The sequence below is a fragment of the Leuresthes tenuis genome, unplaced genomic scaffold (genome assembly GCF_036924035.1).
Source record: "Leuresthes tenuis unplaced genomic scaffold, fLeuTen1.0.hap1 SCAF_12, whole genome shotgun sequence".
NCBI classification, from domain to species: domain Eukaryota; kingdom Metazoa; phylum Chordata; class Actinopteri; order Atheriniformes; family Atherinopsidae; genus Leuresthes; species Leuresthes tenuis.
In genome coordinates, this window is record NW_027325366.1 from 17,916,124 (window position 1) to 17,943,050 (window position 26,927).

The following is a 26,927-nucleotide window of genomic DNA, read 5'->3' on the forward strand; positions in this document are numbered from 1 at the left end:
AGAGCGTAAGATTAAAGGCATTATATAAATTAAGTTGTCATTCCTCCAATGGGAGATGGTATCTCAGTTTTTTGCCCTTTGCTTTAATGCTGCCTCCCTAATGAGAGAGAATAGATCTTGACTGAAAGTACATTTCATAAATGTAAACAACATTTTAGTTAAAAAAATCAGCACACCAGACAGGAGATTAGTTGCCTTCACAACTGTTTATTGAGCTGTGCCACAGCCTCAGAGCAGGAAAAAGCATCGCCACAAATTAGAGCTTTCATAGTTAATGCGTGAACCCAATCTAACAGCATCGCCATTAAAGCAAGTGTTTGTATAAATAGAAACGTGACCCACATTTCATGTCAGCTGGAAATGTGACCACGGCGTCGTGTGCTATACGAATCAAAAAGAGGAAATGGTAATATCTATTCTATTATCTTGAAGTGAGTTTATTCATCTCCAAAGTTCAACCCCAATCTGAAAAAAGTTGGTGCGCTGATTAAAATGTAAAGAAAACCAGAGTGCAGAGATTTTCTTTCTTTCTTTTTTACAATAGAGCATACATAACATTAAATGTTGAAAGCGAGACGTTTTTGTATTCGATGAAAAACATTTCTAATGATATAAAATATTGCTAACACATTAGCTCATCTCCATACTGATGGCAGGGACACGTCTCAAAAAACTTTGGACTCTTACGATGAAGCCATGCTGTTGTAATAGATGCAGTGTGGGGTTCAGCATGGTCTTGCTGAAATATGTAAAGCCCATCCATCCATCCATTTTCTATACCTGCTTAATTGGGTCGGGTCGTGAGGGGGCTGGGGCCTATTCCAGCGGTCATCGGGCGAGAGGCGGGGTACCCTGGACAGGTCGGCAGTCCATCACAGAGCCACACAGAGACAAACGGGACAACCATCAATGCACGCTCACACTCACTCCTAAGGACAATCTTAGAGTCACCAATTAACCTAACATGCTTGTTTTTGGATGGTGGGAGGAAGCCGGATATGTAAGGCTTTCCATGAAAATTTTATCTTTTCGATTAAATCAAACATCGATTTCCATTCATGTCTGCTGTACACAGAGATGTATCCGGGCTCTCAGAATCTTGTCATGGTATTATGTGCTGTAGACGATGGAATATTCAAGGTCCCTACAATTTTATGTTGAGGAGTTGCTCTACCTCTCTTTATTTCTCAGAGACTCTGCCTCTCTAACGTGCTCTTTTTTTTTTAATATATATACCCAATCTTGTTACCGAGCAGTCGCGATTAACCCTAATTAGTTGCAACTAGGACTGGGTACCAAACTTCGGTTCTCTTAAGGCACCGACCGAAATGCTTCGGTAGTACCGGGTATAAAAACATGCCTTGTCTTTCGATGCCAAGTTTTGGTACCCAGAGATTAATCACGTGGTCTTGTGTGTGTGTGTCGCCGGACCGCTTAAAACAATGCCACCGAGCGAGGTCAAAAGCATGGCTCCATTTCACCAAGATTGATGCCAATAGTGCGCAATGCAGTATATGCCAAAGAGTCATCGCTGCTGAGGCCATCAACAAGACTAATTTAATTAATTATTTGACCGTGCACAAAATCAATTTAAGAGCAGAAAGTTGCTCCGTGTTTTACTGCAAGAAGGTCGGACCGCAGCCATCCTCCTCTCAGCATTCAAGTCAGTCTGGGGACGCTACAGAAGTCGAGCGGCATAATTCAAAATCTCCACCGCTGGACTCGGCTTCATCTAAGAATACCGAGGACGGCGCAGTGTGTGGCATTTTAACAGGTAAATTAACCTTCAGCGAAATCCGGCAGTAATCTCAATGTTACTGCAACTTAATACGTGCAGAAAACTGTAATAGATGGGGGGGGGGGGGGGGTCCCCTCTGGGAAACTGAAATACTGAGCTGAAAAATAAAACTGAAGATTTGTACTATTATGTGTAATGTAATTTCCTTTTTGTTAGAATTGATATTATAAAATTGGTATCGGAAAAAGTATCGTTCAGGAATCGGTATCGAAAATTTTTGATTGATACCCAGCCCTAGTTGCAACATGTTCCTCCAGCTTTTTCAGACGTTCTGCTGCCATCAAATTCAAGACGAGCTAATATTTCTCATGAAAATGGAAAAATGGTCTCACTTACAACACTTTATATGCTGCTAATCAAATATTGATTAATGCACTCTTTTTTTTTTTAATCTATGCATTCTGTTACATAACAGCTTTTCTCCATCCGTGATTGGCACTGCTTGGTGAAAAACAATGCATCAGCCTCCAGCAAATCCATGCCTTTTCCATTTGATTTCATTTTCATTTCATTGTCTTCCGCTTATCCAAGGTCAGGTTGCAGAGGAAACCGGTCAAGGAGGGGAAAACCAGACATCCCTCTTTCAAGGGGAAAACTTTACAGCTTCTCCAGGGGCATCCCAAGGCATTTCCAAGCCAAAAAAGATATACAATCCCCCCAGCAAGCTCTGGTCCTGCCCCAGGTCTTCTCCCAGTTAATTGTGCTTGAAAAACCTCCAAAGGACGGCAGGTAACAGGCATCCTAATCAGTAGCCTGAACCACCTCTGCTGATTCCTTTCAATGTGGAGGAGCAGGGGTCTATTACAAGCTAGCCCAGATGTGCAAACTCCTGACCTTTTCTCTAAAGCTGAGCTACGGCACATTTCAGAGCCATAGGTGAGGGTTGGAACGAGGATGAGCAAGTCGATCTTCATCACAACAGACCAGAGCAGTGCCTTCGTTACTGCTGACAATGCCCCAATCCGTCTGTCCATCTCTCACTCCATCCCAGCATCACCCATAAACGGTCACAGATGGCAAGATTAAATCGCTTTTAAAATCGCCCGACAGCTTTTTAACAGATATATCACCAGTTTATGGTAACCAAAGCTTTTTTTTTTACACATATTCTAATATAGAAATTGGACAAACGCGTCACCTGGCTCTGACCTCAAACTAAAGGAAACTGGCTTCCAAATACAAAGCTGCTCCTTATAGCAGATAGAAAGGCACACACACTACAGGAACTTACATATGTCTGCCTTCAAAATGTGATATCTTATCTTATTGTCCCCAATTGTCCTATGTTCCTGAGTGGAGATGCTGAATAATGGTGAGAAAGGTGTTTTCTTTGTGGAAAATGATGATGTCAAATCGAAGCCGACTTCTGAACTCTTCAACACTTTTGATATGACTAAACAACGGCCAAATACATGTTTTGGTGAGGTCACAGTGACCAGTGATTTGTACCAAGCTAAATCTAATCACCTGAGACTCTTTGAGTCCAAAAGAACATTTGCAGGAAATTCCTCAAAGTGACTGAGACGTTTTACATTCACTAGGGATGGAAAGGACTGACTGACAAGCAACAATAGGTAGCCTCTGGCTGTAGCATTTGTGAGCATGGACGCATGGAATTGTTGGACACACAAAACCTCCTTTTGGTAGCAACAGCAAGTAAGCAATAACAAACGCTGTGCCAAAGTCTTTGGCATTCCCCAAATAAAATAAATTGTGTGAGGATCAAAATTAAATACAACTGGACAGTGAACAGATTGCACAAACAGTCGGGCAAATCTCTCAGTAAGGACGTTTTTTAAAGGGCCTGCAGCTTTGGAAAACACTTAAAAAATCTGAACTAAAACTAAAACTGCCCACAACCAGCATTGCACTTACTGTAGATAGTGTAGTGGTATGATTGCCACCTTTTGTGTCGGAGACCTGGGTTCAAATCCCCTGCATGAAAGGTACTACCTCCAGTAGGGGTCCTCACCCTATCTGCCTACCTGTAAGTCGCTTTGGATAAAAGTGTCTGCCAAATGTATGAACATTTCTAGCTCTTTTTCTTCTCTGGGCAAACATAATTCAAAAGCACATCCATCATGTTCTTGACAATGACTTGAGGTGGATGGAGCGCATGAGGGAGGTGGTGTGCTGAACTCATTTGCCAGGCGTCCACTATGAGAACATTGAGTCCTTTGAACATGGCCTTCAGCACCATATCGAGCTGCAGGGAGTACCAGTCGCTGTTGTACAGGCTCACCTCTTGGTCCAGGGCCTGGAGGTTGGCTGATCGGATCACTACGAGCGTCCCCGGCGCTCGTTCCATCAACCTCACCAGCGCTCGTCGAATGTGGCGCAGCCGCCGGATGTATACCTCTACTGGAAAGGTGCTGAAGTGGGCCCAGATGCTGAGGACCACCACAGTGTTTGGGCCCCCAGAGAGACCGTCGAGCTCATTGGAAATGTACCGCAACTCGCTGGACATGACGGTGGTGAAGCGGATAGGCGGACCATGGCAGCGGTACTTTAAGAGAATATTATGGGTGCTGTCCACTGCCATGAGGGGCCCGACCTTTTTAGGACTGTGCAGGTTGAACTCCTTTAGTTCTGGAGAAGATGGAATACATGGGAGTCAGACTTCAAATAAACAAGTTAAGTGCAAAAGTGCAACCCTGAGTCACAAAGAAGAAGAAAAAAAAGGTGTTACATTTACTTCTTTGCAGACAATATGAACCCAAGATATTTAATTATTTTTCTCACCAGCTTCATTTCGTTACTTAATTTAGATTTTAGGCTGGTGACATTTTTTTTTAAAAAGGCGGTCAGTGAAGCTTTCACCACGTTGTAATGTTCCCGCTCCTTTTTCGCAACACCTAAAAGGTGTTCTGGCATCGACTTGTTGGCGATAACGGCCAAGATGATCGTCTTCATCTTCGCTCCACAGCACATCGAGTCCACATCTTCGACGCTGCCTTTGGAGGTTATTTTCGCTTTTTAAGTGGCATTTGTGGATCTAACTCGGTGTTGTAGTGCCTGCAGTAATCCCTTCCCAGTGCAGTTATATCGATGTTTTTATTGATGGTTTTTGGTGCAGTGCCATCCAAGGGAATCAGAGTGTCCATCTTAGGCTTGCACCCCCGATACTGCCTGCTGACATCACTGGTTTTAAAGAGGCATTATTATTTATTTTTTCTTATCTCATAACTTGCTCTAACTTGCTCCTGTCCCAACTTGGATTGGATAATCATATGATGATCATATAAACACAACAAACATCTTGAGTTCAATACAGCACAGTACAGTCTGCAATGAAGTAAATTTAGAGTTAATGTAAGAATCGCTGTGTCTAATTGTTGGGTTCTCCACACCGTCCCAGGTGTCTCAGTTCTGGGGCTCTAAACAATCATGAGACAATAACAGAAAACTGCTCACCTGGTACAAAAGTGATGAGGTACTCAAACCACTGTCGAACAGTGGAGTCTCCGTACAGATTGATCACCTTGTTCCTCAGACACTCAGCGACGGCCGACGATTCGTTGAACTGACGCGCCGCAGCGCCACCGAACGGCCTCCACGAGTGCTCGTAATAAAATCCAGAGGGTGCGAGCTGATTGCGTTCCGGCTTCATGCTGCTGCTTTCCCCCTCGGGTTTGTCTGATGCAAAGCGAGAAAAAAACGTTGCAGACAAAAAAATGTAATTTGACTAATAAATGATCAGAGGACAGCAGACGGCAAAAAGGGCATAGCCTCCCCCGCGGGTAAACTGTACCTTTCTGTGGCAGCACATTGATTCTGTCAGTTCCCGAAGCACGGAGGGGAACTTTGATGTTTACACCGCTGAGACATAAAAGGATAACAACAAACGCATTGTTAAAAGTTAGCGCTAGAAATCATCTGGATTTCCATTATTGTCAACAAATCCTGTGAAGAACAGAGGGTTAGGGTTTTATTACGGCACAGATTCATTTTTATGTCATACTGCAAACCTCTGGAAGAGTAATGCCTCCTTGTTGGTGATGAGGTGCTTTAAATAGCCTCCTTTAGCGTGGTTAATTCTGGTGTCACAGCTGAGCATCTTGGGCTTGTAGCAGTACCAGGGCTCGCCCGTGTAAAGGTCTGTGTAGTTGCAGAGAGGCTGCTGGTCGGAGGGCAAGCACATGTTGCACACTGTAGTTTCTGACAAGAAGCCCAAGCGGAACAGGCTTTTGAAAAACACCCTATCGGGTCGTTCCTCCCTCAGCCGCCGCAGCACGGCAACGGCCTCGCTGGAGTGCACCATCGTTATCTCAACCTGCGCAGGTCCCACCCAGAGCAAGGGGAACAAAGCGGAGTAAAATCCATTCTTATGGTCCACCACCATCCCGGCTACGCCCGCTCCAAGCTCTGGAGAGTGCAGTCGGGCGAGGAGGAAGTCCCCGCCATAGCGCTTGGGACGACCCTGGAAGTCGTGAATTTGGACGAATGCCTCCAGCTCTTCGCCCAAGTGCCACACTCTTCCTCCCTCGGTGGGAAGGAGGGTGAACAGGCTGTGCACGGGGTCGCTCGTCTGGCGTAGGCTGATGGGTGGGGAGGAAGGGGGAGGGCCAGGCCAGGTGATAGAGTCCAACAGGTAGCGTTCTTCCAGTTCATCTTCAGCGGAGGGCTTCTGGCCCAGATGGGCGCAGAAGGTGCGGTTGTGATTGAACGTAGGGAGGTTCACTGAGATGAAGGACGAGTGGATCCTGCTCTGCAGCTGGTAGAGGGCTGAAATCGTGTGGCAGTTCCAGTTCTGAGGAGAAAGAATACTCTGGATGTCACCGACTATAACACATAGGAAGGCACGCTATGGCTTAGTAGAGTACAGCAATATTCCCTTTATGCACTCTCAGTACCGGGTTTTGAGACTAACTACATTCACTGGGGTGGGACGATCTGGCGAACAAGCGTAGCAGGTGGCACTGTGGGAAATGTAGGATTCAGTATGTTTGTTTTAACTGTACTGAGGACTAACAAACAACACATCTCTGCTGCTGCTGCTCCTGAGATATTATACAGTCTCAGGAGTCTACTTTGGAGTCTCCAAAGTAGGGGGAGATTAATAGAGTCTTTTTAAATTACTACACACAGCCATCCTGTGGGAGGAGAGTAAAAGGTTTAATCTCAGCTAGTTCTACTTGAATACTTTTCCAGTATGCAGCTACATTTGTAACTTGAGATGCTACACTCACTCTCTGAGATTTCCCTGCCGTTTTGTCAAAAAAACTAGACCTCATGCCACTACATGTGTAGGTTAGGACTGTTTTATTCTTGCTCCTTTCATTTGTTGTTTATCTGCTTTTCTTTGAATGAAGATTGAGCAGGATTCTCCTTTTACGTCTTTCCCTTTCTTTGTCAAAATGATCCCACACTGCTTCAGTAATGCTGAGCTCCAGGTTTTGTTTTTTGTTTTGGGGGGGGGGGGGGGGGGGCATGACCCTCCATAAGACCCGTTACTGCTGATTTTCAGTCCACATCTTGTGCCATTTGCCAAATCTCAGCCTTTTCTCCCTGTTTCCCTTCCTTAAGAATGTGCCCTTGCCACCACCCTTTCATGGATTACAAAACGATTGGCTTCTTGGAAGCGAAGTATAAAGAAACGAGGGGGTAGCTCGGGAATTTTGCACAGTGCTGTACATACAGTGTAAATTATACAAGCTTTTTGTGAAAGACTGAGCTATGAAACACATCCAACGTGCTGCATTTCCTTTTCATCTCACGTCTCAAACAGTGAGATAAAAAGGAAAATGCCGTGTTTCTCTTAAATAAAATATTCACTCTAATTTGTGAAGAGAAGGACTCTAAAACAAATGCCCTCATAAATGTGGGCACTAATCACAAGAAAGAAAATAATTGAATAAATCGATTCCCCTTTAGAATTCACAGAGAAAAAAAAACATGCATCAATTAAAACCGGCACGTGTCCCGCTTCTCTCCTCACCTCCACAGTGTGAATGTTGCACAGCAGGAAGATGAAGCCCGACAGCGCGATAAACAGGAAGACCAGGGCATAATTGGACAGATTTCGACACATGGTGGCCCCCTTCTGTCTCCCATGATCAGGCCCTGTTTCACTCTCGCTGTCACCACAGCAATGACGGCACCATTTCATCCGTGAGCGCTGTAAACGACAAAGACAAAGACGGAAGAACAGGCCGCCACCTGTTCGGTTTATGCAGAAATAAAGACTAAATAATAAATAATAAACTGTGTTTACAAGCTATATTTACACAAACCGCTAAATCCCCCATTTTCAAATCAGGTTAGACTGTAATCTTTGTGACGGGTGAAGTAGATTGTTCCTCCTCACATGGGAAACGGTTTAAACATATATGCGAAACTTGAATTATCCGTGAAAAGGAAATGCTGCGTGCACTCTGTGAGGGAAGTCAAAGTTTGGGGGATTCTACGTTTCACTGATCGTTCACGCCGACTTCCTCTGGTGATGAGAGAATAGATATATTTTCATCTCTCAGGAAGGCAGTTTTCCTTTGTGGCTGACTGCATTCTACTTCTTGTAAGGAAATACAGTTCAATTTTGAGTTAGGCTCTTTTCTGACAAATCCCATCGCACCAACCCTGGAATGTTTTGTTTAAACATTTTTCTAAGACTTATTATACCTAAAATCATAACACAATTCAAACCAGTTACCACCAGCGACACTAGTCAAGTATTTTCACTAAACGATTCAAGATGCTCTTGGGTGTTTTGCAGCTTTCAAGCACTTCCTGAGTTTTGCATCCACCCACAAAAGACCCACAACAATTACAAAACCTCAGCAGTGGCCACTGAGCTAACTCATCCGCTTGATTAAGTGGGTGATGATTCACTTTCGGCACCACACACAGTCCGAAGAGGACTGCGTGTGTGTTGCTGCTGTAACATTCAGATACAGAGGCAGAACAAAAGAGAATGCAGAGCTTGCGACTTCTCTGGTCTCAGGAGGCTGGGAATCGAGAGGGAAGGCTGATGCCCAACCCATGGATAAAATAATAAGCAGTCGTCAGGACGTCAAACCTCAAGCAATGTCGCTGAACATAGATAAATGTGAAACAAAAGGGATTTAAAACAATAGGGTAGAAACAGACAGGTAATCTGTGAATAATCACCAATCTGCATGGGAAAAGGGGATTATGCTGGAACTTTAGCTTGGTGCAGGTCAAGCGAAACACATAAAGATATATAAAGCCTGACGAAAACCAGCAAAGTTCCACCATCACCGAGGACTGATGATGGGGTTGAAGTCAAGTAAAGGACCAGGGAAGACAACAGCCATTATCTCTACTGTAAATGCACAGGAGGACACTGAGATTATGGAGACTTTTCTCATTCCCTCAGCCGAAAGTGGGCTTGGTGGCGCTGAGCTCAGGATGACCATGCAGTTTTTTTTGGGGAGGGGGGGGTGTTAAAAAACATAAAACAGCTGAAAATACACTCTTTAAAGCAGGTGATGTGTTCGCGCTCTCCAAACACCTAATAATGGGTTGCACCATGTAATAACCGTTCGACTCTCACACCCTCCGGTTACAAGACACTTAAACAGTTTGCTGCCTCTGAAAACCAAAGCTGTCACTGTGCCAGGTGGTTGCTCAACACCTTACTAACACATTCTATTGTTGTTTTTTTTCTCGTCTCCTGTCTGCAGTTTTTTAAAGTGTTCATGCGGAACCACTGAGTTTTAGGACCAAACAAGTCGTGAAGGTTATTAGTGTCCGGTTCCTTTCATTTCTACACGTATAAACGAGCAGACTGACCAGCCATTGAATTCACCGACTGCTCTGTTATCTCCGGGTTGATTTCCATTTAAAACATCTGTAAAGGTCGGTCTCAAAATCTCATCTTCAGCTTCTTGTGTCATGTGAACGGCTGCAATGACGTCAGAGCCAACGACAAAGAAAAAGCGAAAAAAAAATGTTGGCAATGCAACGTGTAAGGCATTTCTTATAATGTCAATTAAACAAAGCCACACCCGCCAGTTACCTTTAATGCTGCTCGAGCGGGCATTTTAGTCGCGTGCAGTTAGCATACTTACATGTTAGCGCGATGTCGGACCGTTGAAGCGTTAACACGGTGAGAGCTGAGGGGAGGAGACGGGGTCGCTTCTTTACCACAGCGCAGGCGTTGAAGCGCTACCAAGGAGCCTCCTCCCGGCTGGAGGATGGAAACAGAAGCCTGGCGAGGGGTCCGTGTAGGTTTCCGTTTTCCTGAGCCCACTAGTGGACAGTAATGTAAAACAGTGTGTCGCAATATTCTGCCAAGATTTGAAGATACAAATGAAACCAGTGTCTTTAGCCAAAGGCTTTTTCATCGCCGCTTAAGTACGATTATTAAGCTTTGGGAATTTAGTGAAACGGTCTGACGGGTGAAACTGTTTTCTAAATGTGTCTAAATGTTTTTTTTTTAAAGCAGCACGGGAACCAGGAAGAAGGGGAGTAGTTATTGAAGAACAACAACTGGGCTCTTTTGTATCACATCTAAAAAGTTCAACGGGTTTGGAACACTTTGCCAACAACAGTGGTAACAAACCTGAAAGCTCAAGTGAAACAATAGGTTCAACAGAGACGAATCTGTGTATATATACAAGACACAATGATACACTTAATACCTTTTACCTCACCGCAGGTTTCTGTTTATTATCTTCTTGTATTTTTTTCATAAAGTGAAATGCGGTGTTGATGTGTTGTCAGCTTGTCTGTGCTCATCACAGAATGTTCTCTTTAAAAGTTCAACCAGGTGCAAAGTCTGCAAATTATCCACGATCAGCAGTCCTAATCCTATATACATTGCAAAGGTATCATTTTTCTGAATGTAACAATGTTTTTATTGTATTGTCCCTGTGAAATATACTTAAATATAAATATAAATATAAAATCTGTTCTGCAGTACGGCCCGACGCTGCCCACAGCCGGACAAACAATGCATGTTTGTGCTCGTTCTTATTTATTCAGTTCAAGTCATCAAGGATCCATTATTATACGCTGTTCCCCTTTGGGATTTAATAAAGTCATTTTCTAATGTTTTCCAATTGCATCATTCCCTTTTGTGTTCTTTTAACACCAACGCGAATATAACTGAGGAATACAGCCTGAGCGTAGCTGCAGCCACACTTTCACACACACGTTTTAAAAATGGGCAATTGCATGTTTATTTAAAAGTTTGCTCAGGAATATCACATTTTTTCTGTCAGTTATCAGATAATGACAGACATAGCTGATAGGAAACAGGTTAACGATTGACACTGAGATACTATATCTGTGGTTATAAGCGCATTGTGTTTAACAACCTGTAATATAACCTGTTTGTCGTCTATTCCGAGTAGCTGATGCAAGCGGTGGACATTGATAAATAGAACAGGTTACCATAGTTTCTTAGTAGTGGAGGCTATAGGATAGCATGAAATAACTGCTTTAACAATACACATTCGCTACATCACAATCAGTGTCTTTAAGGGAAAAAAACTGTCCATAAATAAAAGAACATGTAGTAAAAAAAAAACAACTTGAATTACATTCACACTCAGTTAGTGTTTCAAGCTTGTTCTGTGTTCAGTCTTAATAAATAGCAGAAATTAAGAAAACTTCATATGAGATCAAAACGACAAGGTCAGAGTCTCAAGTGGGAGGCACACATCTGAATGCCACACTAATTGACACGCTCTCAGTAGTTCTGGAGGATTGTGTATCAGGTGAGCACTCTTAGGCAGAACCAGGAGATGTTCCTGCTGCCTTCTGCGTGGGGGAGGTGGTGGGTGTTGTCCTGCTGGGTGACACTGGTGAGGAGGGTTGTGGCGTTTCTAACTTCTCTCCAATCCCTTCCTCAGCCTCGTCCTCCCTCTGCTGTACAGAAGACAGGTATTGCTCCAGCAGGCTGCAGTCTGCACTGTCCACACCATCGCTGGCACCGGTGAAGCCGCTTCGAAGCGGACTCAGAGCTCGCACCGTCTTCAGAGAGTCGGCCGTTCCGCTGCTCAGGAAGCTGTCCTCCTGCGTTGCCTGCTGATCGCTGGTTGACTGAAAGCCAGAGTCGGGGATGGAGACGTCTGTGATCGGTGGGTTCGCAGTGCCGGAGGCAGCTGGTGGGGTTGCCTTACAGAGTGCTGGAGATGAGATCTGATCTGCAGTGACGGCCTGAGTGACAGCTGCCAGCTGGTGCTCCACGGACTGCTTCCACTGCTGCATGGACTGGAGCTACAGGTCAAACACAGGTCAAACACAGGAACTTTAAAAGCTTCAAAAGGGTAGAGCACCCTGTCATTAAAGGATGACCTGGTTTCATTAGGCATAAAGTTAAGGATGACAAAATTCTTATATTTTTTGCACTTTCATTTTTTTTTTTGCCTGCCTGAAAGTTTGACATGAATGTTTCATCTTTTACTTGATGCCATGAGTTCATTTTTAACCTACTGCAGTTCAGTTTTAAACTCAAATGACCATCCAGCAAAAATCATAAGAATAATTTCAGTTGTTGACCTCTTTCCATAGAAACTTTACAGCCTCCTCCTGAACCAGCCTTTGCAACCTCTCCTCCTCGTACTGCTTCTGCACACTGCAAAACACACACGATTTAACTTTACCAAAGGCACTGGAATAAATAAGAGATATAGATTCTTTCATGAGAGTTGCAGAAAGAGTTCATTCAGTACTGCCAGTCAGTGTCTTACGTGTCCAACTTGTCAGACAGGAAGAGGATGTGTTCTTGCATCCTCCGCAGACGGATTTCACAGCGCACTTCTCTGGCCGCAGGGTGACAGCATCGGGTGTAGTGTCCCCGCCACCAGGACTGTATTTGAACCGCTGCCTTGTCTGCTTCCATCACACCTGGTTTCCTCACACACATTTGCACGTCCTCCTTCTTAGGAGCTTCTTTCATTTCTGCTTTACCAAAGTTCGGGGATGTTTCCGGATCGTCCTGTGTGCCAACTCTGACCGCCAAGGATCCAGCTGTTGTGGAAATAACCTCCTCTTCAAGGGTCCTCCTTTCACTCCTATCCGCTGGGGGCGAACGATGCCTCTTGTCTGCGTTTGGCTTTCTGGCTTGTGCCGGCCGCTTCGGAGCCAGAGAATCGGGCTCAAAGGTCTCTGTCTCGTCTTCGCTGTCAGAGTGGGTCGTTAGTGGCTCCACATCTGAAGTGAAGGGGAGAAACGTGGACTCTGAGGAAAGCATGCTGCTGTTGAGTTTGTCCTCATCAGTCTGCACATCCTCCAAGGAAAGGTGTTCCTCTGCAAGCTTGGGGCTGCGGACCACTGGCAGCGATGGATGAGAGGGATCGCAGCTCACCCAGGTGTTCAACTGCACGACTGGCTCTACACAAAAGTGGACATGCCCCACAATTAGGATCGCAAAGAGGGGTCAGAATCACAACTATTTGTAAAGAAAAGTAATATAAAGACATGCATAATGCCCTCAGGCAGAGTCGCAACAGTAGTGACCCTCTCACCCTTCTCCTGGGCTGATGGAGCACCAGCTGGTCCAGGTGTAGTGATTTTATTCACCTCTTCAGCTCCCCCCTGTGGAACTGCATGTGAGGGGCTGTGCTTCTCTACATCCAGCTGAGTTGGACGAGGAGGGCTTGAACAGCCTCCCTGGGTCTCCTCAAGCAGTTGCCTTTGATGAAACCTGAGAGAAAAAACATCAGTTCCAGCTAGAGGGTTTTCAAGTAAATACTTTCCATTACAGATGTTGTGCGTTAGTGAGACCATGAAGTGGGTAGTGAACGATAATAGTCTTGCTGTCATGTTGTCTGGGGTTCATATGGGAAGCAGCACTGCTACAATGAGATTTATACCTCTGTTTACTGAGGATCTTCTCCAGTTTAGCATCTTCTGCTGTCTCCAGGGCTGGCGATGCGGTCAGAGGGCAAACTGTAGCCAAGTACTGAACCAGCTGAACATGCTGTCCCGGACGATATGAGCGACCTTTACCCTGACTGTAAAGCCATTCCGCTTTGAGACTGAAAGTGTTACAGATGAACATGATGATTGAAAAAAAAGGATTCAAACTTATGGGTCGTGATTAATTAGCAAACTGTAACAGCACAGAGACAGACCCACCCTTCTTTCTGTGTCACCACATAGCCGTCGAGGACCTTCAGGCTCAGGCACCAACTCATGATGTAGGGTCGATAATCAAAACCTGGCAACGAGGGAGTCGCCATGACACAAGGGTTGCTCATAATGGACAGCTGCTCCAGTTCGTGAAGAGGTGCCAGATATGACACCTGGGGAGTAATCAGATTAGCAACGGTCAATAACAATTTGCCTTTTTTTGTAATGTAAATAAGAATCATTAGAACTGAATCCAAAGGAAGAAATGTTTACCTCATTAAGATCCCTTATCTCATTTTCTGCCAGGGAGAGAATGGATAAATGGGCAGGAAGGTGAGCGGGAACGGTGCGAAGAGTTGTAATGCTGTTTCCATGAAGTAAAAGTGTCTGCAAAGATGACAGAACATTTGCAGCAGATATCCAAAACATCCATTGCAAGTTCGATATTTTTGCTTAAGCGCAAATTACCTCAAAGTTTAACACTGACCTTTAATGCCACCAGTTTAGTCAGATCGCCAATGTTAGATATGTTATTGTCAGACAGATCCAAATGTTGAAGGGACACGCAGTTGTTAAGTTGCTCAATGACCTGTCACAGATTGGGGCCTTGGTTAAAACATCTAACGTTATTTGTAAATTCAATATTTGGGAGCCTTTCTTCTCCTCACCTTAATATTGTTCCCAGACAGGTTGAGCCATTCTAGATGAGGCAGATCTCGTAGTCCCTCAATGTAACCAATGCTGTTATTGGGAAGATTGAGCACTCTCAGCTCTGTCAGTCGAGACACACCCATCATTCTCACCAGACGGTTATTGGCCACAGATAGCTGAAAAGGAGAAGACAAAGATTTCAAATTAGGACACGTTAAAAGAGGTATTAGTGTTTAGACACTGGTCACTAAATTCAACTGTCTGACTATGCAAATAAAGGGAATGAAAACTGAGCAAAAAGAGCCGAGAGTTTAAAAGGTTTTGAGACCTGCTGCAGGGTTGGGCTCCGTTCTAGGTGATCCAGCTTCATGATGTTGTTACGATCCAAGATGAGAGTATGAGTGTCCTCAGAGCAAGTGAAACTGGGATCCAGTTTCTGCATGCCTCGAGCTGAAAGATCCACCACAGGTCCTGTCAAGAGAAAGGATGGCAGTGAGCTGACTGAAAAACAGTCATCACTGTCATTCTATTCATTTCATGATGAATCCGGGGTTTGGGAGCTTTTTCTAAGTCTTCATACTTCATACTTCTTGTCTTACACCAGCCTTTGACTTCTCTACCTTTAGCTGAAATTCAGTAAACAAGCCCCAACGTACTGTGCATGACTGGAGATCTGGATAATCTTATCAGAAGATCTATTACATTATGAACACAAACACGCTGCCTCCAGTCTTTGACCAGAGTTTTGCGTAGGTTTACACGTTCTTGCTGTAATTGTTGCTGGTAACACGAAGGCATCAGAAGACACGGCAGCAGACTATTTAGAGGACAAACAAGGGATTAAAGAAATCTATATACTTCCAAATTTATACTTTCCCGCAATCTGACAAGACTTGAAGAAGCATAATCCCACATAATAAGAGATGATTTGATTTTAAAATTTGTTCAACTTCGCCATAACACAGTCTGTGAATCTAATATAGAAGGACTAACAGCGGATGTTTGTATTTGCTGGTAACGTTAACGAGCTAACGGCAGCTCTGATGCAGCCAACACTGCGGCTACCATTAAAGAAACGCGAGTTGTCGCTGTCTGAACAAAACAACTAATATATGTCTTACCAGCATTTGTGTCAAATTGTAAGTCTGATACACCCATCCTGTCGTTCCAGACAGCGCCAAGTGTTAGCTAACAACTCTGGTAGCCGTCCTGGGAAAGACAAGAAGTCAATCGGCACTGACGTTTGTTTTTCTGGGAAATGTAGTTTAATGTGTCTCCGTCGTCCCTTCTGGGGTTGCACCTTTCGGTGTCGAAAAAACTACAACTTTTCAACTGTGTTGCTGTGGACCGCCAACTGGAATATAGTAAAGAAAGTAAGAGCGTAGTCAATAAGTTTTATCACCAAAACGTACTGGAATTCATTTAAAAAAAGTCTTCAAAGAGTTTAGATCTTGTTCACTACCCTATGCAAGCCATAAAGCTTACTGTTTAGTTCCTGTGCTTGCTAGGTAACCGTCAAATTGTGACGTCAACGTTGTAGTGATTGACCAAAATATGACTTTAATTTAAATTGTTTTTAAATAGCAAATAGCTAATTGTTCTGAGTATTTTTTAAAATAAACATATAATACGTTAATGACACATATTTATTATTAAATAAATATCAATATATGGTCTGTAATTGAGTTTCCGCTTCCGTCATCTTTCTTTCCGGTTTTGAGCCCTCTCGTAGCCATCATGAAGTGAGTGTATGGAATAATATCAAATGCCATCTCAACTCCTAGACAAACATTTTAAAGATGTTATCGATATTGTGAAGAATTGTTTTGACTTTTCTTTCAGTGATGTCTTATATTTGTCGTTTACAGGGTCGAGTTGTGTAGTTTCAGTGGGTATAAAATATACCCCGGCCATGGCCGCCGATACGCCAGGATAGACGGAAAGGTAACCATTCCACATATTACACCGGGCTCCCCTCGGTCTATTTGCAGATTAAATGTTGAATAAATGTAGGGTTTACCGAGAGTGAAGTATAACATATTTTAAAATGTCTGTCAGAATCTGGCTTAGGCCCCGTCTTAATTCTGTGAAACTGCTAGCTTAACATGCTAGCGTCACCATGACTTAACTTTCAAGTTGCGCATTCTCTGTAACATTTCTGTTCACTAACACAGCTATTTAATACAGCCACGGTAGAGCCAGATGTGTTTGCAAGTTGAAGTGTCTTTAAATGTAACATTTATACAGATTTGATTTAATAGTTTTACATTTCGTGCGTTCAGAGGTAAACTATCACTGTATAGGTTTCTGTGATGAATAACACTCCATTTACTATTACTGCATTTACCCTGCAACCCATTGTTACAACGCTGCCTAAATGCAAGGCTTATTAGCGTTTAACAGCTCTTATCTTTCTGTGAGAAATGCCTACAAAGTCACAGTTAAGTTTATCTTTCTTTTTTTTGTCAGGTGTTCCAGTTTTTGAACGCCAAGTGCGAGTCTGCCTTCCTGGCCAAGAGGAACCCCAGACAGATCAACTGGACTGTGCTGTACAGGCGCAAGCACAAGAAGGGCCAGTCTGTGAGTACCATCCTTTACGTGTCTTGAAATGGATAACGAGCAGTTGTCTGTAGAGTATTTTGTCTCTAAATCCATGTTGACATGCTGTCTCACAGCAGTAAACGCCAGTGCCCTGTCATAAAAACAATTTCATTGTTCAAAAGCTACTTTTTACCAAGAATGGTTGATTTAAAACAGGGAATCAATACATATTGTGTAGCTGTTGGTCTAAACTAGCAGATGTCACTGCAACAGTCATTCATCTATATCGCTTTTGGCTGCAGGTGAATGGTGTGCACGGTGTTGGTCCGTGTTATGTGCTGTTGCTGGACTGTGTTTTGCAGTTTTGGCAGCAGTGCTCACTCCACATCTGCAGCCATAGAACATCTGGAGATCATAGTACTGGCCTTTGACGTCTTCACTGACATCTCACCATCGGCCAGCCTCCAAACGCTCCAACAAAACATCATTAGCTGTAATTGTTGTATTCTATGTCACACTAACTGGTGAAGAGTACTGCGGGCATACTAGGAGGCATTTGATGAGAACATTTGTTTACGGTATCTGTTGAGCAGCTGGTTTTTAAACAATCTCTCGCTTTTACCTAAACTATTGATGGCGGGGTCAGAAATTGCACCATTAAAGGTGGTTGGAGACTTGGTGCTCTTGAGAAATGATAATCTGTTAGTGCTTTGGTTGCTGGAGCCAGAGGCAGTTCAGAGATAACTTTGGAAGGTTCTCAGAACTTTTTATTTTGCTTTTTCTCTAGTTAGTCACGTTATTATGTCACTTAAAGCTTCGGTTACTTTACTTGACTCCTCATCCTTTAGTGTGTTCTGAATTTCTGTTTGTGGAACACCACAGCACAGGGAGACAGCTCATCTTCTCCACAGATGTCAGCATTTGCCTCATTTTCCCTCCCTTTCAGTGTCTTCATTTACTCAGCCATGTCTGGATACCTCTTGCAAACAGCAAAACCGGTTTATATAAATGTTGTTTAAAGACCAGCTGATGGTATTTAAAGGTAATTTAGTATTTATGAGTGTAGTTAAAAATGATCTCATGTTCTTAACACGTTTAAAGTTCACATCTGTTGAATCTGTTCACAAGCGTATCTGTGATTACACACGTACAGCTGGCATACAGCTGGAATCAGCCGAGTGGCGTGTCCTGCAATGCCAGTTTCACCCTGCACACGTAGCTTTTTGCCCTTTGTTAAATCAATTGTTCCGATCATGTTTTAACAGGAAGAGGTGACAAAGAAGCGTACCCGCCGTGCAGTTAAGTTCCAGAGGGCCATCACTGGGGCCTCCCTGGCTGAGATCATGGCCAAGAGGAACCAGAAGCCCGAGGTCCGCAAGGCCCAGAGGGAGCAGGCCATCAGGTGAGAGAACAAACTGAAAATCTTTCACCAATTTAGGACTGAACTGTCACATGTAATAGGACTCTTTTTAGATGTTTCAACCAACCGTGAGGCTTTAAAGGGAGATCGTGCTGAGGTCCATTTCAACCATGAAATTATGTTATCGGAAGATTTAATGACATTAAATGGAGACCAGTCTCCATCCATAATCTAATTCAAAACTCCACAGACTGGGTTGAACTCAGTTGAACTTTTGTATAGTTTTGCTAGTTTACAAAGCTTCTCACATAAGCTGTAAAGGCTGAACCGACACCTCACAGATCTCTGTATCCTAGTTTTGTTGTGAATTTATGCAGAAGGTTCTGCCTGGAAGTCATGACTTGTCTCTCGGCCACTTTAACACTCCCTCTATGGCATAAAAGTGAGAGGATTTCATCCATATTGCCCACTCGTACTTAAATTGATTTTTGTTCTCCTTGCTCTCTCAGAGCTGCCAAGGAGGCCAAGAAGGCGAAGCAGGCAGCAAAGAAGCCCGCTACTGCAAGTGCAAAGGTGAGATCCGCTGTTATTAAAATAGGTCCATCAATATGATTAATTTCTAATGCCTGGAAACTTTTAAATGTGGTCATAAAGACTGATTTCTGTATCTGACAAGTTTACACAAGTTGCACATTAATAATAGCACAGTCTGTGTGTTGGCTGAAGTCTTCGGTGACTATTTCAGATTTGAGTATGCTGTATTTAATTTCTTTCTCTTTGTAGACTTCTGCCAAGACTGCACAGAAACCCAAGATCGCCAAGCCCATGAAGATCAGCGCACCCCGTGTTGGTGGAAAACGCTAAAACCTGACTCAATTTTTATGGTTGTGAATAAAATGTCAAGGTTTCCCATCACTTGTTATTGATTTATTTATTTTAATTATTTTTTTATTTGCATTTATTTTAAAGTGGAATTTTATTACTTTTATGTGCTTTTTTTTTTAAATTTTTACTTTTTTTTATTTTTATTCATCTTAAAGTAATTCTAGAGAAACTTGCACTTTGGCTCCCACTACAGTTCTGGGATCTATCACCTCTTAAAAAATAAATTAATTAAAAAAATTTTTAAAAAAAACCTGTGTGAGCCCTGCAAGCCACAAAGACTCCATCTAAATGTCACAAAAATATCAAGCGCCCGTAAACCAAAATGATGTATGGGCTCGAGCTGTAACAAAGTGGCTGAAGGAAATGGGATTTCCATCCAGAAAAGTCAAACATGAACCATCACCAAGACCTAAATAGATGAAATCAAGGTTACAGTGGGCTGAGGTAAGCAGTCATAGCCTTTGGATGACAGTGATAGTCAGCGAGGAGATGATGCTGGAACTTTACTTTGGTACAGATCCAATGAAACTTGTAAAGATGGCTGACTGAGGAAGATAAACAAATCTACGCAATCACCGATGGTGACACACATGTTGGAGATGATGTCAGGGGAGACGGCAATCAATACCTCTACTGTAAGTGTACAGGTCGACGCTGACATTTTGGACAATTTTCTATGAAAATCTGGAGAAAAAAAACACAAATCACATCTGTACGTCTCTGTCATATCTGGGATGTGTTTTATTCTTTTACAAAATGAAAGAGCTAAATAAACATCCTCTGAATGTGGGGAACCTGTAACTTTTGCATGGAACTTACCTCTGAGCGGAAGTTTTGTTCTTCAAGCAGGTGACTCGTAACAGTGTTGCTGGTCTAACAATGATTGGACTGCTCTGCAGTTCTCGGTGGAAACAAAGGAGGGAGACGAGCTTCCTTCTTAGCGCCTGTTTCCTGACCAGAGTTGCCCTCTTGTAAGGAGAAGCTGTTTATACTGGAAACACTAAGTCATGTGTCTGTCGCACGAGACACAAAAAGAGCTGTTCAAAGCCTCCTGCATTCATTGTTGACTCCGCTACGTGAGAAATGAGGGCGAATCTCATCCCGACATTATGTGATGGCAACAGTGGAAAAAGCAGCTGATGGAATTCTTGTTTGGTCTACATGTCAGAGAATAATTAGACAAAATACTGAACCCTGCAATGCCCCCACTTTGTTCCTCACTTGCTTTGGATAAAAACATCTAAATTAATGTTTTAAAGTAAAACACTCACGTCTTGATTGCCAACACACAATCATGTGGAAAAGAAGACATTCTTCTTCAATTCCAGTGTTTTAGATATAATAAATGGGATCTGGTTCCAGGTGTGTTTTTTTCCCCATGGCTCAGCATCTTGTAGAAACACCTTCAGCAACAATGACTTGATTAAATCATTTTATTATCAGTTTTTATCAGTAACTTTGGCCCGCTTTTCTTTACAACGTTACTTCAGCTCATTGAGGTTTGTGGGTATTTATGTGTTCACGGCTCTCTTAAGGTCCCACCACAGCTTTGCAATCAGATGAGGTTGAGGTCTGGCGTTTGACCGGATGCGATGTTGCGTTTTTGGGCGATAATTGTCCCGCTGTAGGATTCATTTAGAGCCAAGCTTTATACGGCAGACAGATGGCCTCACATTTGTCTCTAAAATACATAAACATCTCCACTTTGGTCTCATCTGTCCAAAGGACATTTTTGCAGAGGTCTTGTGGCTTGTTCAGATGCAGCTTTGCAAAAACTAAGCCGTGCTGACACGTTCTCCTCCAACCCTTCCAAACAAACCCAATCTGTTCAGTCTTTTTTTTAAATGTACTGTCATGAACCTTTAATATTCAACGTGCTAACCGAGGCCCGTAGAGTCTGAGATGTAGCTGGTTTTTTTGTGGCAGTTTCTCCGACCCATTCCGCAGTCTGACCTTGGGGTGAACTTGCCGGGACGTCCACTTCTCGGAAGATCGACGACCGTCCTGAATGTTTCTCCCCTTGTCAATAAACTTAAAATGTTTGGAAACCATCTTACCCGCTTAACTCCTGCGAGGGTGTTAAACATGCTGCTTCTGCATTTTGTCTTAGCTTTCAATAAAATGTAATATGTCACATGTTGTCGCTCAATGCAGTTTGTATTTACCTATATATTTTTTTTTTATTTCTTTATCCTAATACACAAAACCTTAGAAGTAGGGTGTACTTTAATATGACCGCATCCACACTGTGACTTCACATCTGGGTCAATTTGTTCCACAAATCCAACTATCAAGTCATCCTCCTGCTCAGTTTCCCCTACTTGGTGAAACTGCCTGTTAGCTAAGTAAGATTTAACAAATTAAGTCATCCGAGTGTGTAAAATCCCCAGTTTGTTGTTAAATCTCTACGAGATGTCCACACTGTAAGTGTTAGACAGTATTTATTAGCATTTCATAGCCATTACAGTCATAATAATCAGTCCTCAAAGTGCCATTTGATCAAAACAGTCATCAGATTAAGTGATCACACCAATTATTGCCGATTTATCCAGGGGGTTCCGCTGCATAAAGACAGCGAGAAACAAAAAAAAACAAAAAACATCTTCCTAGAGTCGTTACAGTCAGTGCCAGCTTTTGCTGGTTGACTCGCTGTATTGATCAACTTCAAAAGCTGCACAGGTCAAGTATGTGGCATTTGCAGCAGTCTTGATACACAATTAGAAAATAACTCTTTACGCGGATTAAATTAAAAGGGAAAATCTCAAGTGACTCGCAAGTCAGAGGTTTGTTCTCACACATTTAAAAGACTTGGAGCCATTAAAATGGAAGGAATCACTACATGGTAATCAGTGATGATTTAATGACGGCTGACTGTACAGATGCCTGGGCTCCCATCAAATTATAAATAGATGAATGAGAAGTTAAAACGTGATGACATCCTTTGCAGATCCATTATTTTCTAGCATTCCTTAAAACACACGCTTCAACACAGATCCAAGGGTTGACACGTTTTTTGGGGAAAAACTTGCTCGAGGTACCGATTGCTACACCTGAAAGACGATGGCGGGAAACGTCCCCGCGTTAGTGCACGAGACGTGAAACAAGGACGTCAAACTCTGTACAATCATAGAAGTTACTAAACAAGTAGTTTTTGTGCGTTGATGGCCACCATTCTTGAGTGTGTGTTGACTAAAGTTAAAAAAAGAAGAAGTTCTTTTTCTCTCTTTCTTCGTTGTTTTTTTTTTTTTCTTTTTCGTTTGTTTGATTGTTTTGTACACCCTGAGGAAATCTGAAACTTAGGGGGAAAAGTGCTTATTTCCAGCAGGGACACCAGGCTGTATGTGAGCGATATTGGTAATGGCATGGATGTTATGGAGACAGAATGGGATGATGAGGAGGTGATGTTAAAGTCTCCCTTTGAGTCAGCAGCAGCGCAGCGGGACCTCAGGACTCTGCAGTCTCTTTGGCCTCTGCAGCCAATTTGTCCTCTGCTGCCTTATCCTGCTTGTACCTGCAGGGGGGGAAAAGGACAAGATGAAAATGTGCACTTTATTTGTCTCAGGATGCTCTTAAGACTGCACCAAGGAGGAGGTTTTTGTTGCCACCTGTTCCTGGGGTTAGGCTGCAACTTCCTGGCTGATTTTCACTAAAACTCGCTAAAATATTGACTCCTTCAATCGAACAGAGTTCAGAAAACCCTATGATGTCAATTTTCCACCATACTGGATTTTATAAAAAGGTTACGTAAATAACAATTCACGGGCCAAGGTTTTGCCAAAACCAATATTAACCAAACTTGACACAGACTTTTGCTTTCCAAAAAGCAATTATCTGGGTTGCCGAGTAGCTCTTCGATGCAGCCGCCCCACGTTCAACTCCTGGCTTGGGCTCTTTGTCCACTGACAGAGGCCACTGATGCATCACTGAGGAGTGAGACATCTGTCATATTTTCTCAACACACACACACCTCCAGATCCTGTAAAGCTGGGAGGATCCTGCGCTGCCGACAAAGAAGTTGACAGCAAAAAGGTTCCAGTTCTTCGGGATTATAACCAGCGAATATCTGGACCAGATCAGCCCTGCGGGTGGAGGACAGAAGGAGAGGAGGTTGTGCTCAATGATACAAAACAAACAAAAAACAGAGTGACTCCTCAGAGCAGAGTCTGTGTTTTGGCAAAAGAGGAACTGATAAGATTTGTTTGAAGTAACAGATTGCAAAAGAAGATGCAGCAGGCGACCTTTGGCACAGATTGGCTGAATTATCTGAGGACACTGGACGGGTGAACTAATACAGCTGAAACCTGGGGGCACAGGAGTCACCAGAGCACGTTTTTACGTCTTAAAACCAGGCTCTAAATAGTTTGGTAGCAAACTATTAAATTGAAGTAATGTGCAAGGAAAAAAAATAAAAAAAATTCTAAACCAAGAACTCTAAACTGGATACAAAACTGAAGATGTTTGAGATGAAGCTCTAGAAAGCAAACTGTGACACACACACCGCATTTACTTTTATTTTTCTGGTGGTGAAACACAGAAGGGTCCATTAACGCCAGCGCCATTAGAAATTAAATTAACGTGCGTTTTAAACCGACACATCACGATGAATCTGACTGCTCAGCCTCACCTGTGGCCGTCAGCACCGCAGACTGGGAGGTGCTGAGTTTATCCGCGGGTCGAGTCATGTCAGCCAAACCAGCAAAGACCAGACCCTGCAGAGAAGAACCCAAAATCTTAACCTCGTCACAATTATAAGGCAATCGAATTCCATTCAATGTCACTGACTCGACAGTGTAAAGTCAATAAAGCTTTGTTTAAAACTGGGATCAGAAGCCAGAAAAGGCTGGAAACAGCTGCTGTAAGTGTGTACACAAGTTCACAGGTTAGACTGTGTGAAAGTGCACTTACCCATTTAAACATCGGGGCCCAGAAGAAAACTGTTTTTGGACCTGGAATTAAGGGAATAAAAGAGGGAGGCGTGAGATCTGGCAGCAAACGGGTGGTAAAGATGATCTGGAATTAGTTGTATGCTGGGAATACTGTCATAGAAATACAAATCTAGACTAGGTTGGACTTCAAATGGAAGCAGTTACTGTTACACAGCTTCTACAGGCAGAGCAATAACGGTTTTGTCCTAAAAAGGTTCGCTGGCCTGACTACAGTCCTCACATGTGCTAAAAACACACATAAACACATTATTACATCTTAGGTTTGTTTTCTTTTATATAATGAGACCTTTGCACTTGTTAAAGATCCCAATAAGCGCCTGATGCAACCTGCAGTGACCCAAACATCAGCCCATCATGACACCACATCACAGAACTTAAGCACAACAAATTTTTAAGTTCAAGTAGTGCATCGGTAGATAAGATTCCTTCCACGCTTTGTAATCTGTAAAAACAAATCGGACAAAAGAAAACGATAACAATAATGATAATAACAAAAGCTACAGCGGCAGTGATGAAAAACCGCTGGTCTGGAGTCAGTATTCCCAAAGGAGGACGGCTGTCACTGCAAACCACCTTTGAGGGAGTTGGCTTTTGTCGCCGCCCCTTCATACCTGATCAAAAAGGTGTCCTTGACTAGGAGAGCTCCAGTGTGATTTCACAGGCAAAACAGAGGCCAGAGTGTCCCCAGTGGCGCCAGTTACCGTTTAATCTCACTCTTCCCTTCAAGTTTATATCAGTGTCAAAGAGGCCTCAGTGCCAGTCCCAGATTAACTTAATAAAGAAGAGATACACATTCAATTTGCTGAAATATGATCCAGTTGAAAGCATTTCATCCTAAGGCGCAAGAGAGGCGTTTACTTACCTTTTTCCTGGGGGAAATTTGTGGTGCTGTTTAATTACATTTCGCGTGCCAAACCAGGTTGATAACATACTTTCATGAGGGAAGGTGTGGTTTTAAGGTAGAGCGAGCGCAGAAGCTAGTGACATGTTCAACACAACAGCAGCTCACCTGTTGTAAGTATCTAATAGTTTTCAAGTCTCGCACAAGTGAGACAAGGCTGGCTATTCTGCTTCATATCCTTTTACTTTCAATATTTTTTAATTTTGGACAGGAAGTTGGGACAAAACAAGGCACTTTGGGCTTTCGTTTCAAAATGAAACCAATTACAACGATTAGTAACTATATCAAGGAAATAACCTAGATATTAACCACTTTGACCAGGTTTCCCTGAATACGCTGAACACGTGACCACCTCTCAATGCAAACACGGCTTATTCTTGCAACACGACAATTGCTGACTGTCACATTTATTTTTCATTTGCACAGTTAAGAGATAAAGGTTCAGTGTCATGAGTTATGCTGGCTGGAGTAAATTCATATTTAGCCACACTCAGACCTCAAAATCTTAATAAATGTACCTTAATCTAAGCTTTAGGAAGCTACACACTTTTCCTGCCATATACGATTCTTTACAGACTGAGAAGCTTAGGTGGAGTTAGAGCAGATTAGGGTCGCCAGGGGCAACATTATTACATGAAAACAATGACTTTAACGTTGTTCAAGCGTCCAGATTTGACAGCAGCTGCTCATGTGGTCTCTGCAGGATGATGTTCAGTTCGGACACATAAACATTCACTCTCCTCCACAACTGGACGGTCAGCCCGCATCAAACACCCAACAGCATCCCAAATAACTTGCCAAGCTGTACAATACCTGCAGGGTGATTGTACAGAGGTCTCAGTTTGGCGGGCAGCATATGCTCGATCTTGTTCAAAATCCTGTGGTAGGACGCTCTGAGCCCAGCCATGGTCGTATAGTTCAGAAAGGAAAGAAGACACTGAAGAAGCTAGCTCGCTAAAGGGTTAGCTCGCTGATTAACTGTCTTTAACAGTCACAGAATTTAGCTAACGTTATCTTTGTGCAGCTTACATAAAACACAGAAGGGTTTAAAGCCAGAACAGGATGTTGCTGTCCTACTGTCGACCTTCCCCCGGTAGCACTATGGGCATGCTAGCTGTCTATAGCTTCTCCCTGACCGACAAGACGAGGTGACTTTCTGCGGCGCAACCTTCCGCGTGAGGGGCGGAGTTACAGCTATTCACGATTGTCATTGGTCCAGCTGGTCCGGGCCTCAATGTGATTGGTTTCCGTGAGGATCGTTACTTTTGGAGCCCGTCGAGTCCCAACAAGGTGGAAACAAAGCTGAGGCTAAACTATGTCACTGCAAACATAAGAAATACGTGTGTTCACTTGTTTTCTGATGTATTGCGTTTTCTTTTGGGAGAATTTGAGAGTTTCGGAGCCCCTAAAGTTTTTAAAATATCCTCTCTCTCAGGACAGACAAATGCCCCAAGTGCCGAATTAATGCTCATTTGTCAAAGAAAAAAAAGTTTTAAATATGTCTAAATGTAATCTTTTATAATATCATGTACGCATAAATTAGAATGTAATAATATAGGGATCATTATAGGTGATGTTATGTATCACAAAAATATTTATTTGCTATCAAATTAACCAAAAGCTTAGTTCTCACAACGTTGCGGCCGTTTGCTTGTGAGAGTTACAAATAGTTACAAAGTCAACAGGCCCAAATCCGAGTTTTTACCCCTGGGCCTTCATATTTGCAATTACAAACGATTTTTAATGTATCAATATTTCTCACTGCATAAATAAATACTATGGTGACATTGAAAATCACATTCA

At 43.0% G+C, this 26,927-nt stretch overlaps 4 protein-coding genes, 1 long non-coding RNA gene and 1 other non-coding gene across 8 annotated transcripts; 2 read left to right on the plus strand and 4 right to left on the minus strand.

The window, feature by feature from the left end:
- Positions 1 to 187: 187 nt before the first annotated feature.
- On the minus strand, positions 188 to 9,931 carry nxpe3 (neurexophilin and PC-esterase domain family, member 3). 2 transcript variants are annotated; one of them, XM_072396763.1, is made up of 6 exons: positions 9,829 to 9,931; positions 7,737 to 7,916; positions 5,767 to 6,548; positions 5,550 to 5,617; positions 5,213 to 5,434; positions 188 to 4,387 (listed from the first exon to the last, which is right to left on the minus strand). In XM_072396763.1, the coding sequence occupies exons 2-6, from the start codon at positions 7,905 to 7,907 to the stop codon at positions 3,831 to 3,833; spliced, it is 1,800 nt and encodes a 599-aa protein (XP_072252864.1). In that variant the 5' UTR covers positions 7,908 to 7,916; positions 9,829 to 9,931; the 3' UTR covers positions 188 to 3,830. The 2 variants fall into 2 exon arrangements, with proteins under 2 accessions (XP_072252864.1, XP_072252865.1); XM_072396764.1 differs by lacking the exon at positions 9,829 to 9,931 and having other exon boundaries at positions 7,737 to 7,977.
- Positions 9,932 to 10,916: 985 nt separating this feature from the next.
- Positions 10,917 to 15,893, minus strand: cep97 (centrosomal protein 97). Of its 2 annotated transcripts, none has more exons than XM_072396766.1 (11): positions 15,613 to 15,893; positions 14,820 to 14,962; positions 14,509 to 14,667; positions 14,328 to 14,429; positions 14,114 to 14,227; positions 13,847 to 14,013; positions 13,582 to 13,746; positions 13,234 to 13,412; positions 12,457 to 13,099; positions 12,266 to 12,341; positions 10,917 to 11,983 (listed from the first exon to the last, which is right to left on the minus strand). In XM_072396766.1, the coding sequence occupies exons 1-11, from the start codon at positions 15,647 to 15,649 to the stop codon at positions 11,492 to 11,494; spliced, it is 2,277 nt and encodes a 758-aa protein (XP_072252867.1). In that variant the 5' UTR covers positions 15,650 to 15,893; the 3' UTR covers positions 10,917 to 11,491. The 2 variants fall into 2 exon arrangements, with proteins under 2 accessions (XP_072252867.1, XP_072252866.1); XM_072396765.1 differs by having other exon boundaries at positions 12,266 to 12,377.
- Positions 15,894 to 16,188: 295 nt separating this feature from the next.
- rpl24 (ribosomal protein L24) lies at positions 16,189 to 19,304 on the plus strand. The gene is made up of 6 exons (XM_072396767.1): positions 16,189 to 16,233; positions 16,360 to 16,435; positions 16,961 to 17,071; positions 18,298 to 18,434; positions 18,902 to 18,965; positions 19,176 to 19,304. The coding sequence occupies exons 1-6, from the start codon at positions 16,229 to 16,231 to the stop codon at positions 19,254 to 19,256; spliced, it is 474 nt and encodes a 157-aa protein (XP_072252868.1). The 5' UTR covers positions 16,189 to 16,228; the 3' UTR covers positions 19,257 to 19,304.
- On the plus strand, positions 17,334 to 17,514 carry LOC140266128 (small nucleolar RNA SNORA23). Its single transcript, XR_011906787.1, has one exon. It is a non-coding gene; the product is annotated as a small nucleolar RNA SNORA23 (small nucleolar RNA).
- Positions 19,305 to 21,699: 2,395 nt separating the features above from the next.
- On the minus strand, positions 21,700 to 26,289 carry mpc2b (mitochondrial pyruvate carrier 2b). The gene is made up of 5 exons (XM_072396768.1): positions 25,938 to 26,289; positions 24,183 to 24,223; positions 23,902 to 23,986; positions 23,245 to 23,356; positions 21,700 to 22,788 (listed from the first exon to the last, which is right to left on the minus strand). Exons 1-5 carry the CDS (start codon positions 26,029 to 26,031, stop codon positions 22,722 to 22,724), a joined length of 399 nt encoding a protein of 132 aa, XP_072252869.1. The 5' UTR covers positions 26,032 to 26,289; the 3' UTR covers positions 21,700 to 22,721.
- Positions 24,702 to 25,927, minus strand: LOC140319173 (uncharacterized). The gene is made up of 2 exons (XR_011917945.1): positions 25,086 to 25,927; positions 24,702 to 24,994 (listed from the first exon to the last, which is right to left on the minus strand). It is a non-coding gene; the product is annotated as an uncharacterized lncRNA (long non-coding RNA).
- Positions 26,290 to 26,927: the final 638 nt, after the last annotated feature.